General features: G+C 49.7%; 1 protein-coding gene across 2 annotated transcripts; it reads left to right on the top strand.

Moving 5' to 3' along the window:
* The first annotated feature begins 542 nt into the window (after nt 1-542).
* On the top strand, nt 543-18,316 carry LOC112118424 (prolargin). 2 transcript variants are annotated; one of them, XM_024216721.3, is made up of 3 exons: nt 543-684; nt 12,236-13,190; nt 16,825-18,316. In XM_024216721.3, the coding sequence occupies exons 2-3, from the start codon at nt 12,251-12,253 to the stop codon at nt 16,998-17,000; spliced, it is 1,116 nt and encodes a 371-aa protein (XP_024072489.2). In that variant the 5' UTR covers nt 543-684; nt 12,236-12,250; the 3' UTR covers nt 17,001-18,316. The 2 variants fall into 2 exon arrangements, with proteins under 2 accessions (XP_024072489.2, XP_024072488.2); XM_024216720.3 differs by lacking the exon at nt 543-684 and adding an exon at nt 11,277-11,396.
* The last annotated feature ends 273 nt before the right edge of the window (nt 18,317-18,589 follow it).

Below are 18,589 nucleotides of genomic sequence, written 5' to 3'. Positions count from 1 at the left end.
ACCAAGAGGATTTAGGGTAAATAATAACAATCGGGGAGGCAGTAAAGCCTGGAGGACTTTTCCCTGCTGTGTGTGAGCCGGCACCGAGAGCCCAGCAATTGCTTGGCTGCCTTTGGCAGGGCGCAGAGAGAAAACTGAAGGGCCCCAATTCAGGAGAGCATCCTCATAACCCTTGATTATGTGCTTGGCTCCCACTGAACGCAATGCATGTGCTGTAAGTTAAACATGTGCTTACTTTAAGTGCTTTCTTGACTGCGGGCCATGGTGAGAGATGAGGTCTTTCTAAAAAAACCCAAAACATCTATTTGGTAATTAGCTTTGTTTAAAAACACAGTTCTCAACTGCCTCCGCAGCAGAAGGAAATGTTATTAAACGCGAGTCCGTCGGTAGGCAGGACGTGTGTGCGGATTAAATCCTGAGGAGCTTGGCTGCCAGATAAAGACGTTATTGTTGTCATTTTTCCCTCCTTCCCACCCTCCCTCCTTCCCTCGCTCCCACCCACCCTCTGCGAGAGAATCTTGGAGGAACAGAACCAGGGAAAACACACACACACACAGAGAGCTTAGAGGGAGGCTCACTCGTGTCAGAGCTGAACTGCAGTGAGGAAGAGGAGGAGGAGGGGCGGAGAGAAACGTTCCTGGGAATTAATAACAGAGAGGCAGGAGGAGGGGCAGGTGCACACAGGTAAGCTCTGGACAGGTGTTCTACTGGAGAGTGTTGTCACCTGGACTGATTATTACAACTGAGTCAGCCACCTCCTTTATCAGTGGGCTAATATTACCGTTCACTTTCCAACTTCTGTGAAACTTAAAAGAAAAGAAAACTTTTCTTTTCTTTTCTTTTCTAGTTCAGCTGTTGGAACTTTCTTTCTTTCTTTCTTTCTTTCTTTCTTTCTTTCTTTCTTTCTCCAAAAGTAAAACTTGTTGGGGGGAGGGAGAGGAGGCAAGAAGATATCTTTAGGTCTGCAAAGCGAAAAGACAAACCCATGTGTGAAATCGTTGCAAATGCTGTAGACTGTTTCCATGGAAGCATAACTCGGGAACCCCTTCCTCCCTCCTTCCCCCCGACCACTACCTTTCACACACCCACTCTTTCTCGCTCTCGCTGACACACACACACACATGTGCATGTCTAGTTTCTCAGCTATAAATGCAAAAACCAAGGTGCCTATTTAAATGAAAGCTGCACACCTTAATACAAGCGCAGAACAGGAGTTGCGCTGCGTCAGAAAAGAAGTGTAGAAGGGATATAGGGAGGAGTGGAGGCTGAGAACAGGCAAGATTTCCTCTGCTACAAAGTCTTGACTTTTACTGGGTGGCAGTTAACCAAAACTTTTGTAGTTTTATTCTGAGCAGACATCGGCATTTGTTACTTCCTCTTCCTCTGTGTTAAACATAAATTTGCTGTTTCAGATCAGATCTCAGAAAAGCTTGGTAGGAGTTTCCCGGGGCGGGGGAGAGAGACACACTCCACAAGTCGCTGCAATCTCAAGTTGGGGGTGGAGGGGGCATGGGTGTTAACCCCCCTTTCCAAATGGATAGATGGAAAAAGAGCACACACTGTTTTGTTTTTCTGGGAAGGAGTGAATCAAGTTCTTTTCTGAGAGGGGTGTGGGGGGCTGCACTGCATTCCAGTTTCCTTCAGTCAGCTGGGGTTTTCAACTTGCATTTCAGAAGCTAGATCCCTGGCTCCAACACGCAGAGGGCAGAACCCAGGCTGCGTTCATATTTGAATCATTCCAAGGGAAAGGAACCCAGGCTCCCCTACCCAGATTGTCCCAATGGTATAGAATCGAGACAGTTCTACTCCAGGACAGCCGGAGAGGTTTAACCCATTCCTCGATGCGTAGATTTGATACTGCGCCTGGACAATGTGGAGACATGAGGACCAAGGTTCATAGTCCCTGTTCTGGCAGAGGTGATGAGAGACTGAAGTGTAAAGATAGTAACCCTAACTGAATCCCTAGGAAAGAGATTCTGTCTATAGCCATGAGCAGAGACTTGTGTTGTACAGAAACCTCCTCCCTGTGTGGACTGAGAACTGTGTGGCCTGGGGAAAGTAGGTGTGTGTGTTTGTGTGGTGCGGAGGGGGGAAGATTCAGCCTTGTTGTGACTCAGGGTAGGGATGGTAGCCCGAGAGAGAGAAGCAGTTTTCTTCGTCCTGGTCTACATCTAAAAATGAGATTAGCCACGTCGCTCGAGGTTGTGAACAATTTTGCACCTTGTAGTTAGCTCGACCTATCCCCCACAGTAGCAGTGAATTTGCTACATCGATGGAAAAAACCTTTCTGTGGCTGTGGGACGTGGCTACATTACAGCAGTGTTGTAGCTGTGCCGCTGTAGCCCTTGTAGGGTAGATGTGTCCTAAGGAACCTGAGGTCCCAGTCCACCCTTATCAGATGTTTGGCTTCTGCTCCCTGCTCTGCAGCGCACGGCAAACCACCCAAGATGGCTCTAGAGGCATTGTTTTCATCTCCTCTGTCAATCACAGACACTCCATATCCCAACCAGCCTGGGATCGTAGTGTCCTAGCCACGCAACTGCACTAAAGCTGCTTTCCCAGCCCTGACACGTGAGCGTACGGTTCATGCAGTGTGTTGTCCATATTGTCCTTCCCACTGGAGCAATTGTGTCAGGAGAGAGATCTAAGTGCAACGGGAAGGCTTGGAACAAAGGTGGGGAGAGGGGAATCTGGAGGAGCAGATAAGGCAGGTATCAGATGGCAAATTCTCATTCCTTAGAGAGAGAAAGCAGAGGATCTGAATTACAGACAGTGCGGAACAAAGAGAGAGGCTCAGGAGTTGCACTGTATTCGCTTTGGAAACACCGATCCCATGATCTCCTCATGTCTGCTCTGCCAGTTCCACTCTGTGTGCAGCACAGAGGATCCAGCCATTTAATCTGCTGGACAGAGAGGTTCTGGTGTGGGGCCAGGGGCCAGTGCCGTAACAAGGGCAAGGCGAGTGAGGCACTTGCCTCGGGCGCGCAAAGCTGAGGGGCGCAGAAAAAGATGATGTCAGTGCGTTTGTCTGCAGACAGGGATCCCCGCACCACTCACAGGCAGGGCTCCTCTGGGGCCTGCCCGCCTCCAGCCTCCCGGCCCGTCAGCACCACTATGGCGGGGCCGGCTGAGGGAGGCAGCCGGGCGGCTCTGCTCTGGATAAAGGGGCCGTGGTGCCAGCCCCGGGTCCCCCCGCCCCGCCCTGCCTTGCCCCACCGGAAGCAGCATCAGACATGGAGCGGGCCCGGGGGTTAACCCCTGCGGGCCCGGGCGGGGAGAGGAGAGCTGCTCGGGAGGTGGGTGCAGCAGGGCGTGGGGCAATAGGGACAGGGGCAGGATGGGATGGGGGCAGCAGGGGACGGGGTATAGCAGGCCATGGGGCAGCAGGGCATGGGGCAATAGAGACAGGGGCAGGATGGCATGGGGTGTAGCAGGGGATGGGGTGTAGCAGGCCATGGGGCAGCAGGGTATTGGGCAATAGAGACAGAGGGGCAGGATGGGATGGGGGTGCAGCAGGGCCTGGGACAATAGAGACAGAGGGGCAGGATGGTACGGGGTGCAGCAAGGGCCAGGGTGTAGCAGGTCATGGGGCAGGATGGCATGGGGCAATAGAGACAGAGGAGCAGGATGGGATGGGGGTGCAGCAGGGGATGGGGCAATAGTAACAGAGTGCCTTTGTTTATCATTCCTTATTTCTTATGGAGATCACAGATTGGGAATCTGCAATCTCTATAATATATTAATTTTGTTTAATGTTTAGACGAATTTAGTACATTTATTTATGTATTTTTAATTTTTATTCCAGTCTATTGAACAAGTCCCTATGAAATTATATGGAGGGGGGAGGGCGCAATTTTATGTTCTTGCCTCAGGCGCAAAAATAGCTAGTTATGGCTCTGCCAGGGGTAACCGAGGGACAGAGTGAAAGGAAAGGGTGTGGGGTGAGCCTGAGCCACTGGGAGCACAGATGCCAAAGGGGGCTTCCTTAGCACTCAACATGTGCTCTATAGCAGTGGTGGCAGAAGGATAGGAAGATACTGGGGTTGCTGAAGACAGCAGGCTGGGGGATATGGCACCCACTGTAAACTCTGCACCTAAATGGGGAAAGATGAGGGAGAAATTTCTGTGGCATCTAAGTGGGGATCTGTGCCCCCGAACACCCATTTGCATGCACAGAAATACATGGTCTGTACTTGCTGTTTACACGGCCGCTTTTCAAATCTGGGGGCTACGGTTTGTTTGCAGAAGGAGACACAGGCAGAGAGGGATGGATCGAAGAGCGACACTGGTGCTGCTGAAGGGCACAAGCAAGGATTTTCTGTTACAATAACCCAGGAATTATCCAGCCAACTGATCCTAGCTAGTTTCCACCTGGGACACACCCCATCCATGTGCATGAGTATAAAACCTTCCCTGCAGAAAAAGGCTGCTGCGGCTGAGTCCCCGGGGTTGGATTAGCCAGTGGTATGATGGCTCCAGCCCAGCACAGATACTCTGTTGTTTAAATTCTCACTCCAAAACCTATGAGGAGAATTGGTCCTTAGCATCGGGTCTCTGTTTTTAAAGGTACTTTGAGGACATCTGAGTCAGAGCGCTTGCCACACTCTCCTTTGTCCCATCACTGCTTTAAAGGCATGTCGGATGCATGTTTAATATAAACTCGATTCTGCCATTTCAGCTCTCCAGCCCAGCCGAATAAAGGAAACCCCTGTTTTGTGTATATTAGGGTTATCAAACCAGCTGACTGGGAGCCCTGTTTGGTCAACCCAACGGATGACTCTGATTAGCTGCCATAACTGATAGACAAAAGGGATGGCCAATGAGAGAGCTTGCTGTTCTTATTTTAGGTCGCCCTCTCTGTTTTAAAGGGACAAGTACATGCTCTGTCCTAGTCTGTTCGTCACAAATGCTAAATAGTTGTAGGTTGGGGAGGGAGGTGGTCATCAGGCGCACAAGAAGGAGTAGGAAGTTGGGATCTCAACAAAGCAGCAATGAATGGAGGGAGAGGCAGTAAAGAGAAACTTTATGACTGAAACAAACAGAAAATGATCCCTGGCACCACTTATTGTAACAAGCTGGTTGTGCACATCACTGCCCCCTACTGGACAGAATCAGAACTGCTTGTTTGTGTATCATAGACCCTATTCTGCATGGAGCAAATGCTTCATCTCAGGTGACTGGGGACTGTGTTTCGGGCCATCTTTCGCCACTGTTTCACTGAAGGTCTAAATGGCCATGGAATGCAGCTCAATGGCAATTTGAACTACTTTATTCAATGAATTTAACCCCTTTCCCATAGGCAGTTCGCAAGCTTCTTGAATACACTTGTTATTCAACCAATGCACTGTTGAATTTTTTTGATAGGGATTGATGATAAATATTCAGAAAGCGAGGCGTTTTGCCTACTTGTGATTGGTCGGAAAGGTCACCTGCTATTGTTACTGCTCCCTGACTGGAGGAACTTGCATGCCAGTAGTTGGGAGTGCAAATCTAGTATTTGGTTTTTGTGAAAACTGGTGCATGTGACTTGAAATTCCTTCCTTGCTAACATTTAAGCCAGTAAATGCAATCACATGAATGTGGATGGAAAGCCAACACACAAGCATGGCCAAAGACAATTCAGTTAAACATCCAAACATATTAGAGGCAACTATAAAGTTCGAAGTGGCCTCAGATTTGTTGAAACATCTCAAATTTCTGTCACATGCCTTCCTTTTGGAAGGTATTTTTAAGACCTGGCTGGAATATTCATTCCACATAACATTTATTGTGCATGTAGCTCCTTCTTGTGCCTGCGAATTGTTTGCAAATTGACCCAGTTTTCTATGAAGGTGTTTAATTTTTCGGAATAGTTTATGTGAACAAATTTCATCTTGTGGGTTGTTTAACTGTTAAGCTCTTCATGGTGTGGGATTGGTCACCTGAGACACCAGGTAGCAGCTCAGATAGCAGGGTGTTGGTCATCCGAAATATATACAGTAGATAGATGCACAGTAGAGTAAACAGTGGAGTGGATTACAGTAGGTTGATAGTATTGTTTCTGCTTGCTGACATTTTTATTCAGCTGTGACATAGAGCAAATAATGAAGATGCTGCTTTCTGTGCTGAATTTCTGGGCCAATAACTGTTTGTATTGAAATGTGGATTCCTAAAAAAATTCAGAAATAAACCAACACTCCCTCATGCCCAGCAACTGGCATGACGCTGTGATAGGAGCAGAGCAAACATACTGGGTTTGTTCACAAAAATATTTGGAAACTTCGTTCCGTGTTATTCAACCAGTTCTGGTATGTTCACTTGAGTGACAGCCCTGTCCCCCACCTCATGCCTCCCTCTCTCTCTGCTGGGTTCTGCCCCTGGGATCATTAACTCTTGAATAACATCACAATCAATTGTCATGGAATGATGTCAACAGTTAAGCATGACAATTGGAGAGAGGCCTGAACCAAAATCCCAGCTCTGAAGAGACACAAGGAGGAAGTACGCATCCCAGCTTTGCAACTGGTTCCTCCCTCCGTAACGGGCTAAACCAAAATCCCAAATCCAACCCTCCTCCCCACCCCACTCCACCTACCTACAGCCTTTGTGTTTTTTTAAATCCAGATCGGAATTTTGGAGTGGAGTCCCGGGAAACAGCTTCCGACAAGGGCGATGGGGTTGAAAAAACGAGTGTGGGGGTCAGGGGAAACCAGAGGTAGTCGGATGTAGGCAATATCCCTGTGATGAATTTGTCAGTTCTCTGAGGCATTCAATGTTTCCCCCTCTCCCCCACCCCTACCCAGACTATGGTGAACCGAATACCCAGCAGCTTCTCAAAATCCCCGAGCTGCCAGAACGTTGATTGAAAGCAGCAGGGCCGCAAGGGTTCTGTGGTTAAAGAGAGACAGATGGAAGCAGAGAGAAACAATCAGGAAAAAGAGGGGGTGGGGAAAGCCCAGAATCTCTTTGTGGAGAGAGTCAATTACTTAGAAGCCCAGGAATGCGTCCAGTCAGCTGGGCAGAGGTATTTCAAAGGGAGCCAAGTTGTCCATGGTCCAATGTGCCAGGAGCCCTTGGTGGAGGTTGCCAGCACGGAGAATGTTCCCCGCAGCTCTTGCTGCGTCTTCTCTAAGTCAGAAGGCTCAGCCTGGGCCAGGATGCAGTGCCAATCCTGCCAGTCGCAGGAGCTGTCTCTGGTGGTGTCAGGCGGAGGTGAAGAAGCTAACAGGCTGCCTGGGAAGCAATTTCCTTGCCGGAGAAAAGGGGCTGAAGGGCTTGTTTACCAGTGGGATTTTCCATTTCTCGACAAGCGCTGACAAACCTTTCCACTTCGCAGCCACGTGAGCCCTTGCTGCTGGCTTGTTAGCCTAATGCTGTTGACATTTCCCTGCTGCAGCCCGAAGGGGAACGTGACGGGCCTGTCTCAGCCCCTGTCTGCGCGGTTGGCATCTAGCCAGCACCATCCCGCACTGGGCTCATTGTGAAAGGCAAATGAAGTCTGTGTGCATACATCCCCCAGCGCCCAGACTCCGAGCGTTGTCTTTGCAAGGCTCCCCTGAAGTCCCGCCGAGGGCTGCGTGGCAGCGGCGATGGGGCTGGGGTTAACAAGTGAGGTGGGATCCCGGCGCGGGCGGGGAGCGCCGCACATTTGAACGCACAAAATAAAGCGCTGAGCAGGATGGGGAGCACACATCTTGCTTTATTCATTCTTTACACAAGGGGTTCTGCCTTCAGCCCTCTCTAAAGCCCTCCTCTTCTTCCTCTGGTCGCATGCCAGACAATTGGCAGTAGCTTAGCCAAGTTGCTGCCTCATCTGACTTACAGTGGGCTGCGAGGGGGCAGGTAAGCAGGAGTGGCACAATGGATCTCATTTCCATTCTCCCTCTGGTCGCTACTCCACCCAGCTTCACATCCTCCAGCCCTGCCAGCTGTATGGGGCTCAGGAAGGCTGTGCCGCTTGGTTTCATGCACATGATCTTCCCTAGGTGCTGCTACCTCCTTCCTTTGCCATTGGCAGCCTGGGAGAGAATTTGATCAGTTTGTCCCGGCTCCTCTTTCTATCCCAGCCTGGGATTCTCCCTCTGAAGCGGATGATCCTGGCTGCTCCTTGCTACTGAGCTAGATGGACCCCTGGTCTGATCCAGGATGGAAATTCCTACGTTGTCTCTGTCTACATTGTCAATTATGTCTCTGTGCAAAACCATTATTCATAGGTTGATACTTGTCAACCATAATCACTGGGCCTCTTCAGCCCTTCTATACATCACCTTAACGATACCACCCTGGGCTAATGCTAGTTGTAAAAGTTGAGACATGGTGGAGAAAGACAATGTGGTCTGATGGACTGACTGCAAGAGTGGGGAGTAGCGACTCCTGGGGCCTCTTCTTGGCTCTGCCAATGACCCGCTGTGTGACCTTTGGCCAAGTCACTTGACCTTGCTATGTTTCAGTGGCTTCATCTATAAAATGGGGATATACTGATATGTGCCCACCTGCTTAGAGGTGGGGAGCAGGTCTGCGAGAATTGTACAGGTGGGATTTTCAAAGGGCATTGACCTAATTCATCTCCCATTGAAGTCAGTGGAGCAGAGCTGAGCCAACGCTGACTGCTTTTGAAAACCGTACGCTTAATGTTTGTAAAGCGCTATGCAAATGAAAAAAGTTATATAAGTGCTAAGTATAGTGTTATTATTGACACTGTTCCTTACCTACCTAGATGCTTACATGGCCCCATCATATAATATCAGAGGAGTTCCCAAACATTAGTGAATTCAGGCTCCCAGTCTCCTTGTAAAATATGATGGCTTATAACCCCCATTGTATAAACGGGGCTACACAGAGATCAAGGGACTTGCCCATGGTCACACAAGGAGTCTGTGTCAGAGGTGAAAACTGAACTCCTAATCATAATACCCGGTTCTCCTACAGCCCTTTTCATCAGTAGATTATCAAAATTCTTCACAGAAGAGGTCAGTGTCATCATCCCTATTTGACCAGTGGGGAAACTGAGGCACAGAGCACGGAAGTGACTTCCCTAAGAGTCACCGAGTAAACCAGTGGCAGAGCCAGGAATAGAACCCAGGTCTCCTGAGTCCCAGTCTAGTGCTCCAGCCACTTCTAAAAGCTTGCTTTTAAAAACACGTTGGACAACCCCCTGTCAGGGATGGTCTAGAGATTTGCTTGGTCCTGCCACAGCACAGGGGACTGGACTTGATGATTTCTCAAGATCCCTTCCAGCCCTACGTATCTATGATCTTGTGAAATCACACTGCTGTCTCTCAGAGCTCCTCCATTCTAGTCCAGTATGTAAACACAAGACCATCCGTCCTTACCATCCCACCAGCAGCTGCTGGTCTGCTGCTATCATCGTTTAGTCTATTTACGACTGATTCATTGACTTCTGGCACAGCCACAAAGCTAAACACGACGCAGCGCGGTGCTATTTCCACTGAGCGCGTTCTGAAGATGCAGTCCGTCTCTTTGGTGACACTTATAATGTTCCGTCACGGTTCATTGACGGAAGTGTAGCCTCATGAGTGAATTATCACATGACCATGTGTCTTTATGATGCATATAATCTATGGTGCAGGATTCGGTACTGTCACTTGGTGGCACTGCAGTTAAAATATCTTTAAAAACTGAAGTGAAAGTATTGTTCAAAGCTGTCATGGATTTTTCGTGGTAGGAGGGCCAGGGAAGCCAAGAAAATATTCCTCATCCTTGCTATCTGTCATTCACATCCTAGCCACTGGGTATACTTTTCCCTTCCTCTCTATGCTTCTGTGCGCTACATTATCCTTTGCCAAATAGATTACACTGTGCTGCTTGCTGCTTCGAGACCTCTACCTAGCTTCCTCCTCTCTAGATATTTAATACATGAAATGACTGCAAACCCATCTCAACACACCAGTTCATAGTGAACCCCGTGCACTAGAAGTTGGTTTATGATGGGCCTCGTGGCATAGAACGTCATTTGTCAGACGTAGATCTAATGATCAAAGCCACAGATGATCCTGCTAGGAACGATGAGCCTCGTGCTTCAGGGAACAAACCAAGCATTAAACCGCCTGGGTTTGGGGATAAACTTTCTAGACTGTTCTCAGTGGTGGCAGATGACAGAACAAGGAGCAATGGTCTCAAGTTGCAGTGGGGGAGCTTTAGGTTGGATATTAGGAAAAACTTTTTCACTAGGAGGGTGGTGAAGCACTGGAATGGGTTACCTAGGGAGGTGGTGGAATCTCCTTCCTTAGAGGTTTTTAAGGTCAGCCTTGACAAAGCCCTGGCTGGGATGATTTAGTTGGGGATTGGTCCTGCTTTGAGCAGGGGGTTGGACTAGATGACCTCCTGAGGTCCCTTCCAACCCTGATATTCTATGATTCTATGATTTCATACTTCATTATATAAGGGCTCCTTCCTCCCCCTCAGACACATGTATTGGAGGCTGTGTGTGTGCGTATTAACACACAACAGTTGTGTGTGTGTGTGTGTGTGTGTGTGTGGTGGAGGGAGTGGGGTGAGGAGGAGGTGAAAAGAAAGGGTGAACTAATGCAGAGATGCACACACAATATATATATATATAAAACATAAAATGAGATGGTTTTGAACAGATTTTCCCTGGGCAGTACAGCTAATCTCTCTCTCTCTAGTCTGTTCCGGTGAGATGCCCCAGGATTACCCAGTCCCATATTACAGACCCAAAAGGTTCGGCGAAGATAAACGTGTGAATTTGGGGGGTGTTTACCCGAGCTGGTCCCAAGCAGCGAGCCCCCTGCGGCTCACACGTCACCATCCATCACCCCGCCTGGCCTAAATCACTGCACACTGTCACGAACTCTCACAAGGACAATGCCTCTGAAAGGCAACCCGCCGAGTGGCTTTTCATTGCTTTGTACAGCAGCAGGTTTTCAGGCTATAGCCCCCCCTGCAAGATGCCCAGGGCCTGCAGCTCCCCCCTAGATCTATGGACGAGCAGGCTGTTACTCCCTGGATCAGGCCCCTCGTGCTTGTGCGCAGAACCTGTGGAGCAATGAGTGATGGGAATCACGCTTTGTGCAGTTGGCTCTGTAGCTCATTAATCTGTTCCGCTCACTAGGGGCCCATTTCACACAATGGCTTTTTGCTGTGATGTATTTCCCTGGGGTTTACTCCTGGAAGCAGGAATGTGACAGGAGACACTGAAAGGGGAAGGCACAGTGAACATCGGGGGGAGGGGAGGAAATGTGGCTTCAGAGCACTATTCTCATCCATGCCAACGGGTCACAAATTGGGTTTCGTTTTGGAACAGAAGCTCCAGGAGAACGGGACCCAGTCCCACGTCACTCAAACACAATGCACAGAGATGGACCCGAACGATGGAGACGTTTGCATTCGGCTCCAATATGATTTTACACGGCAGAGCCCCTGGAGATGAAGAAAAGGTGCTGCTAGGTTCTGTGCTGAGCTCTTTTTCTAGCCGAGATGTGTTACGGTAGCGTTGGCTGGACTGGCAGGTCTGAAGGTGACCCACAAAATATATGGAGCCAGAGTCTCAGCTGGTAATTCGAAGTAGCACCTGCGCTGACTGCAGTGCAGATATACCATTCCCACCTGCCATTTTATATTCCAGGAGCAATTTTCACCTCTGTCTGTTTGCAGATTATTCAACTTAAACCTCCCCCACTGCAACTTGAGACCATTACTCCTTGTTCTGTCATCAGTGCTGCCCCACTAATTGGCTAACCAGCACAATAGCGGACCCTGCGTAAGGAGGAAGGGAGGATGGTCTTGTTGCTGAGGCACTGGTCTGGGACTCAGGAGATCTAGATTCAATTCCCAGGTCTCTCACAAACTTTTCATTTCCCTGCCATTGCAGGGCAGTGGGCACTGGTGAGCCTTGGTCCTACCGGTTCTTGGCCTGCAGCACATAATGGTCTAGTCTCCTGGGGGCTCCTTGGGTCTCATTTTGGTTGTTGGGTTGGTGTGCAGCTGGTGTTGGTGGCCTGGGATATACAGGAGGCCAGATTAGACTATCTGGTGATTCCTTCTGGTCTTAAAGTCTGTGACCCTATGACTTCCTGTGTGACCTTGGGCAAGCCCCTTGATCAGTCATTGCCACGGCTCCCCGTCTGGAAATGAGGGGTAATTACTCTTCCCTGCCTGGCGGGGCATGGTGAGGGTAAACTGGTTAGTGTTCGTGAGGGGCTGATACAGCTGTGATGGGGGATACATAGTGCCTAGACAAGCCTCTTTTTAACAAACCCTGTTGTGCTCCCTGCAGGTGAATCGCTGGACCATGAAGGCAGCATTCAGATTGCTTCTCCTCCTCATCCTTGTGTTGATCTCTGAAGTGAACGGGCAGAGGCAGAAGCCTGCGCGGAAGCCTGGGCGGAAGCCCGCCCGCCCGACTCCCGAGCCAGTCGAGCCAACAGAGCTGCCTCCGCCCCTGCCACCGGGCCCCCCCTCCGTCTTCCCGGATTGTCCCAGAGAATGCTTTTGTCCTCCAGACTTCCCCTCAGCCCTCTACTGTGACAGCCGCAACCTGAGGAAGGTGCCCCTCATCCCTCCCAGGATCCACTACCTCTATCTCCAGAACAACTTCATTGACAACCTCCCAGAGGAGTCCTTCAAGAATGCCACGGAGCTGAGGTGGGTCAACCTGGACAACAACCGCATCAAGAAGTTGGACCGGCGGGTGATGGAGCAGATGGACAGCCTAGTCTTTCTGTACCTGGAGAAGAACCAGCTGAAGGAGGTGCCATCCTTCCTGCCAGCCAACCTGGAGCAGCTGCGTCTGAGCAGGAATCAGATCTCCAAGATCCCCTCTGGGGTTTTCAACAAGCTGGAGCACCTGGTCCTCCTGGACCTGCACCACAACAAGCTGAGTGATGGAGTCTTCAACAAAAACACCTTCAGGGGGCTCAAGAACCTCATGCAGCTCAACCTAGCCCACAACATCCTGCGGAAGTTGCCCCCTGGGCTGCCCAGTGCTATCCACCAGCTCTTCCTAGACAGGAACAACATTGAGGGCATCCCCGATGACTACTTCAAAGAATTCCCCAATCTGGCCTTCCTCAGGCTCAACTACAATCAGATTTCTGACAAAGGGCTGCCCAAGAACTCCTTCAACCTCAGCAACCTGCTGGTGCTGCAACTGGCGCATAATAAGCTCACCACCATGCCCTTCATCAACCCCAAACTGGAGCACCTCTACCTAAACGACAATTCCATTGAAAGTGAGTTGGGGGTAGCAGGTCGGCAGGCCTACGTGGCTGTGGCTGGGCCTAGAGGGAGCAGACGTCCCCCGGGGACAGAATTGTTTGCATCGGGAGATCGTTTCTTTCAGTGTGAAACCCACCCATAGGGTTCCACTCCCTTCAAAACACGACTTGATGTTTAGAATGGGTTGGTGGCCCTTTTATATGGGTGCATGGGGCCAGGTGGTGGAAGGGCCTGTGCTTAGGAAAAGGATGGTCCAAAGTACTACTCAGCATTTCCTGCTCTGCCACAGATTTTTCCCATATGATCCTGGACAACTCACTTAGTCTTGTCATCTGTAAAATGGGGATCATACTTCCCTACCTCACAGGGATAAACGCATTAAAGACTGTGAGGTGCTCAGATACTACAGTGATGTGGGGGGCTCACATATGCACCTAAGATAGATGGAAACAATACAGCTTAACTTTCTGGGTGTCGAAGCTAGCAGGGCTACGGGATGCAGAGGGGGACAAAGGGAGAACAGGGCTATGCTGGTGAGCACCTCTGCAAATCCATCAGAGACAGCTTCACACGGATTTAGGCGAAGAACAGCGATTTCATGGGACAGGTGCCAGGCCACGAAATGCATAAACACAGCAAATGTAGGAATAACAAAGGCCTGTTCCCAGCAGACCCAGATGTTTGTGCTATCGGAGCTCTCACCACCTGCTGCCCTGGTTGAAAACATCTGCAGGGAAGCAAGAATGCAGAGCTCCTTCCAGAAATTCTCTGCATGCAAAGGAGGGACACACACACAAACCAGCCCAACTCCTAATATTTCGGGCTGCAGAGTGGGCTGATGGAGTTTTGGTAGCAGAGCAGCATAGGGGATTATACACCTGTAAATCAGGAGTCCCAAAACTGTAGTTAAAATCTAAATACCTTTATGGCTGGCAGTTTATGACAGCTATGCCCATAGACTGTCACATCAGTGAAAGGACCAGGGGAACCCATTGATAATAGCAATGAAGGATGTAACCTCAAAGTCCTTACTTAGGAAAATCTCCCCCTTAACTTCAATGAGAGTTTTGTCTGAGTAAGGGCTTCTAGATTGGACCCTTATATGCCAAAATGGTCCACCACTGAAGAGCAGCCACCTCTGAGGTGGAACATGGCAACTGTAGTGCTCAAGGGAGGCGGCAGTAGAGTGCGGGTATCCAGCTTATGAATACACTAGGGTTTGATCCAAAAAACGAAGCGAGGCGCAAGCAGTTTCAAGGTGGAGAACCCTAGTGGAACTAAGTTGTCATCACTGAACGTCAGCAGTGCCGGGAGAAAAGGACAAGGAGACAGAAGGGCCCAATCTAGGCCTTGCTTAAGTAGCTGGACTGGCCCACAGGGGACTAAAGAACCATCAGCAACCGACAGAAGCCCCAAAAGGCCAAATAAGGGCCAATTTGGGCCAAGTTTTAACTAGGGGGGAATTCGGGGTCAAGTTGCTGACTGATCTGTGATGTAGTTATTCAGCACAGCTATGGTATACTAGTTAAGGAGGTATATGCTGCAGGTTAGAGAGAGACCCATGTTCCATTCCCCCGTGCTGCCAATTGTCGGCATTTTATCCTGAGCCTTGGGACATTTGGTGGCTTTTCTAAGTCTTCAGCTCCTGGAGTCATGTATTCAGTGAGAATCTCTGCTTTTATTTTCTTTAAAAGCAAGTTTCTAGCCCTCGTGGTGGCAGAGAAAAGCCTGAAACGTGCTCCCCTAAAGGGCTTGCAAACAGAATGCGAACAGAAAGAACTCAGCCATTTTTTTGATGTCCTGGTTTTTAAGCCAGTCTTCTGACTTTGGGGGGCCTGGATCATAATTTTTGAAAGCCTGAGGTTGGCAATACTGATTTCCCATTGTAAAGTATTACTTTTCTCCCTTTCATAAAGTGCCACAGTATTTCTCACCTTTCCCTTGTTAAGCACGGATTACTCTGGGCGCTTCCTGACAGAACTCATTCACCTCTGTCTCCAAGGCCACCTCACCATAGCACCCTTCTCTCTGCCCCACATCACTGATAGAGACACTATAGAAGACGTTAGGAAGTGCAGATGCAATCTGAGAGCACCCCAGACACCCTGCAATCGCAGCAGAGCCCTGGGATCACGGCACACACAACATAAGAAAAATAGACATGAAAATAAGCCCCAGAATAACTACTCACGGCTAATGCTCTCTCTAGCTCCAGGGTTTTCCTGCCTCTTGTGATGGCTTCATAATGGCAGCAATGATTAGCAATACTTTGGGCTATTTTTATAGCTACCTACAGGGATGGGAGGAATTATAGCTTGCTGTTTCCTGGAAAATCACCCAATCAGGAATATTCTTAGGCCGATGTGAGTGAGTCCCCAGCTGCGATAGCCAATTAGAAGACATGAGGGGTGGTGACTACACCTTCTCGGTGGCCTGCTGGAGTGCTCACTTGTTGCAAGGACTTCTCATTGTTTGCTGGAGTTAATGACAGAGTGGAATCTCCAGTGCCTGGCTGACGTTTTGAAGGCTGGCTTTGGAGTTCCGCTGGGGCTGTGTGTGCTCAGATGATTTGGTGACGCCAACGGCTGATATAAGATTCCTCTGGTGGAATCGTAAAAGCCGTGGGGGCTGAAGGGCAGAAGGACTGGAGTTTGCAGCTGAATAGCCAGGAGAGGTGAGAGGATCTTTAGTAAATCCAAGCACACTGGACTGCTGAAACATGCTATATCTGTAGGGGGAGGAGGTGCCACATGAGGGAAGCCATGTCATGCAGGAGCTAACAGATTGGGTGAGCCTGTTGGTTGGTTTGACACATGGAGCTTGGCAAGGTGATCCACCACCTGGGACATTGAATTCAACAACAGTGGTCCAGGGATCCCTATGTTTTGGTAGACAAAAGGAGACTTGGGATGCCCACATGGCTAGAGTTAGGGTGACGTGCAGCTCAGTGCTTGCAGATCCCCGCTGACAGAAGGACAGGCAACTCTGCTCTCTTGCTCTCCTTTGATAGAGAGGTATGTTTTCAGACAGGTTGAGGTCCTGCCTCCTAGTCCAGGGGCACAATTCCCACCCATGGAATGAATCCCAGGTGCAAATGTGAGTCATTGTACCTCTGCCACCCGATTTCTCCCCGGAGTCAGCTAGTTAGAACAACAAGGACTTAGAGTTGCACCCAAAATCCATTGATGGGTGCAATACTCTAGGTGCAAAAATGCACCCACAAAGAAGGAGAAAGTGTGCCCCCATTTGCACCTAAACCGATACGTATTTCCACTGTAGCATCAGCACCTATTTACTGCAATGATGTGCTCTATCAATAAGACAGATGCATAGTTAGCTCGTCCCAAGAGAACGGACATACCCAAGGAGATATAGGGGTAAAGAGAGGAGCAGCGGAACCCTCCTCTTCCTTTGGTGCAGTAAGAGCGCCCTCTTCTGTTTCAATCTACTTTAACTACGGGATGGGGTGGTATGCACCAGAGACAACAAAGCAGATCTCTTGCAAGCCCCTTAAGCACTAAGTGTTCGCTGAACAACATAGACGGGTGGATGGATGGGTGTGATGTAGAGTAGATAAACTCTCAGCATCTCTCGCCTGGAATCAAATAAGCTCTTCCAACCCATGCCATGCTCTCTCTTCCCCTGCAGAAATCAACGGGACTCAGATTTGCCCCACCGCCCTGGTCACCTTCCAAGACTTCTCCTCAGATCTAGAAAACGTGCCCCGGCTCCGCTACCTGCGCCTGGACGGCAACCAACTGAAACCTCCCATCCCCTTGGACCTCATGATGTGCTTCCGGCTCCTACAGTCAGTCGTGTTTTAACTCTCCCAGCAGTGCCACTCTCCCGGGACTTCGGCTTTGCGCAGACAATTGACTCCAGTCTATGTCAGACACTTGGAAAATATCTTGTTCCCCCATTCAACCCACCCCACTCACCCCTCAACGCTCTGTCTCCTCTTCCTCCCCCCTCTCTTTCCTCCTTCCTCAGCTGCAAGGAGCCCCGCCGCCGTTAGGTGCAGCACAGTACCGCCCTGTGGCTGCTGCATGTATCTTATAGGAGTGCACTTCCTGTCGGATACGTGTAGTGCCCACACAATGGCACTATGCCACAATAAGCATCCAAGGCCTTCGTGTAAATGGGGCCCTTTCACGCCTACCCTTTAGGTCAAAGTCAGAGAAGAGGTGCCTGCTCAAATGCCACCCACTTATACCCAGCATGCAACTGCCTTTCCTTCCCAGGTCTGTATCTCTTCCAGTAATAGGAACCATCTCCAAGTGGACCTGATCTTTTTAGGTCTATCAGCATCTCCTCCCAACTCCAGCAGACGGTGGTACGTGAGCTTTGTTTTGGGAGCACCCAGTGATGGAGGGGCTGTCTGGCAGATGGGAGGGGCAGGGGGCCTGGAACTGGACAATGATCTGAGGCAATTATAGCTGCTTTATGAGACAAGGCGATTTCATCCCCAAAGCTGCAATATCCGGCAAAATAACCCAAGTTGTCTTGGGCACCGAGATCCAGTTCAGGTGCTTCTCTTCCAAGGGCACAGAATTCATTCGAGGTGGGCGTTGGGAATCCAGGTCAGGTTCTACTTCTTTCCAAGTCCTCTCCTTGGCCAAAACTGGTGCAGCTCACACTTCACTTTGGACGATCCTAGGGAAACCCAATGGGTTTGCTCAGCCATTGTGTCTTCGGGCCACATTGGCGCTGGACTCACCCACCAACTTCATGCCAATGAAAGCTGATGAAGCCTCAGAGGTTCCCCACTGAGCAGAAGATTCTGGGTACAGACACCATATAAGCATGTGGCAGGCATGCAGAGCCCTTGGGTGGGCTGAACGTATTCACATGGAAGAAAATTCATGCAAACAAGCAACTTCGTCAACCACATGGCAGCTTCTAGCTGCACCATGCTGGATTCTATTGCAATTCATGGCAGTCAGGGTTACCAGCAGGTCCCCATCGCCAAATCAGATAGACCCCATAAGGAGTCCCCATAAGGTCCCACATTAAAACCCTATGGATTATAGGAATCCTGGTGGAGTACCCCTTTCATGTACGCACACACCAGTCTGCCCTTGTGTCAGAGCAGTATGGGCATCAACCATCACTGGAAACTTTTAAATCAAGATGGGATGGTTTTCTAAAAGCTCTGCTCTAGGAATTACTTTGGGGCAGTTCTCTGGCCTGTATTACCCAGGAGGTCTGACTAGATGATCACAATGGTTCCCTTCTGGCCTTGGAATCGATGAATCTATGAAAAACCACAAAGAGGGTGGTTTTTGCTCTGGCTGATGACCTGCAGCCGGGTCCTTCCTAATACATGCGGCTACTTTGATTCCAAAAGATGGTTTCGAGACGAAGAGTAACTCCTCGAGCCCAGAGCTTAGGGTAGTTTGTGAGGCTTGGGTCT

This window comes from Terrapene carolina, unplaced genomic scaffold, assembly GCF_002925995.2.
Source record: "Terrapene carolina triunguis isolate 2854851 unplaced genomic scaffold, T_m_triunguis-2.0 Scaffold199, whole genome shotgun sequence".
Taxonomy (NCBI): domain Eukaryota; kingdom Metazoa; phylum Chordata; order Testudines; family Emydidae; genus Terrapene; species Terrapene triunguis.
Note: the sequence above shows the minus strand (reverse complement) of the source record. Positions and strands in the feature narration are given on the sequence as shown.

Excerpts from the sequence above, each read along its gene's own strand:
- LOC112118424 (XM_024216720.3), top strand. The coding sequence starts at position 11,331 with ATGGAGACGTTTGCATTCGGCTCCAATATGATTTTACACGGCAGAGCC. Across the intron at positions 11,397-12,235 it reads CCCCTGGAGATGAAGAAAAG|GTGAATCGCTGGACCATGAA; the intron begins GTGCTGCTAGGT and ends TGCTCCCTGCAG. Across the intron at positions 13,191-16,824 it reads AAACGACAATTCCATTGAAA|AAATCAACGGGACTCAGATT; the intron begins GTGAGTTGGGGG and ends CTTCCCCTGCAG.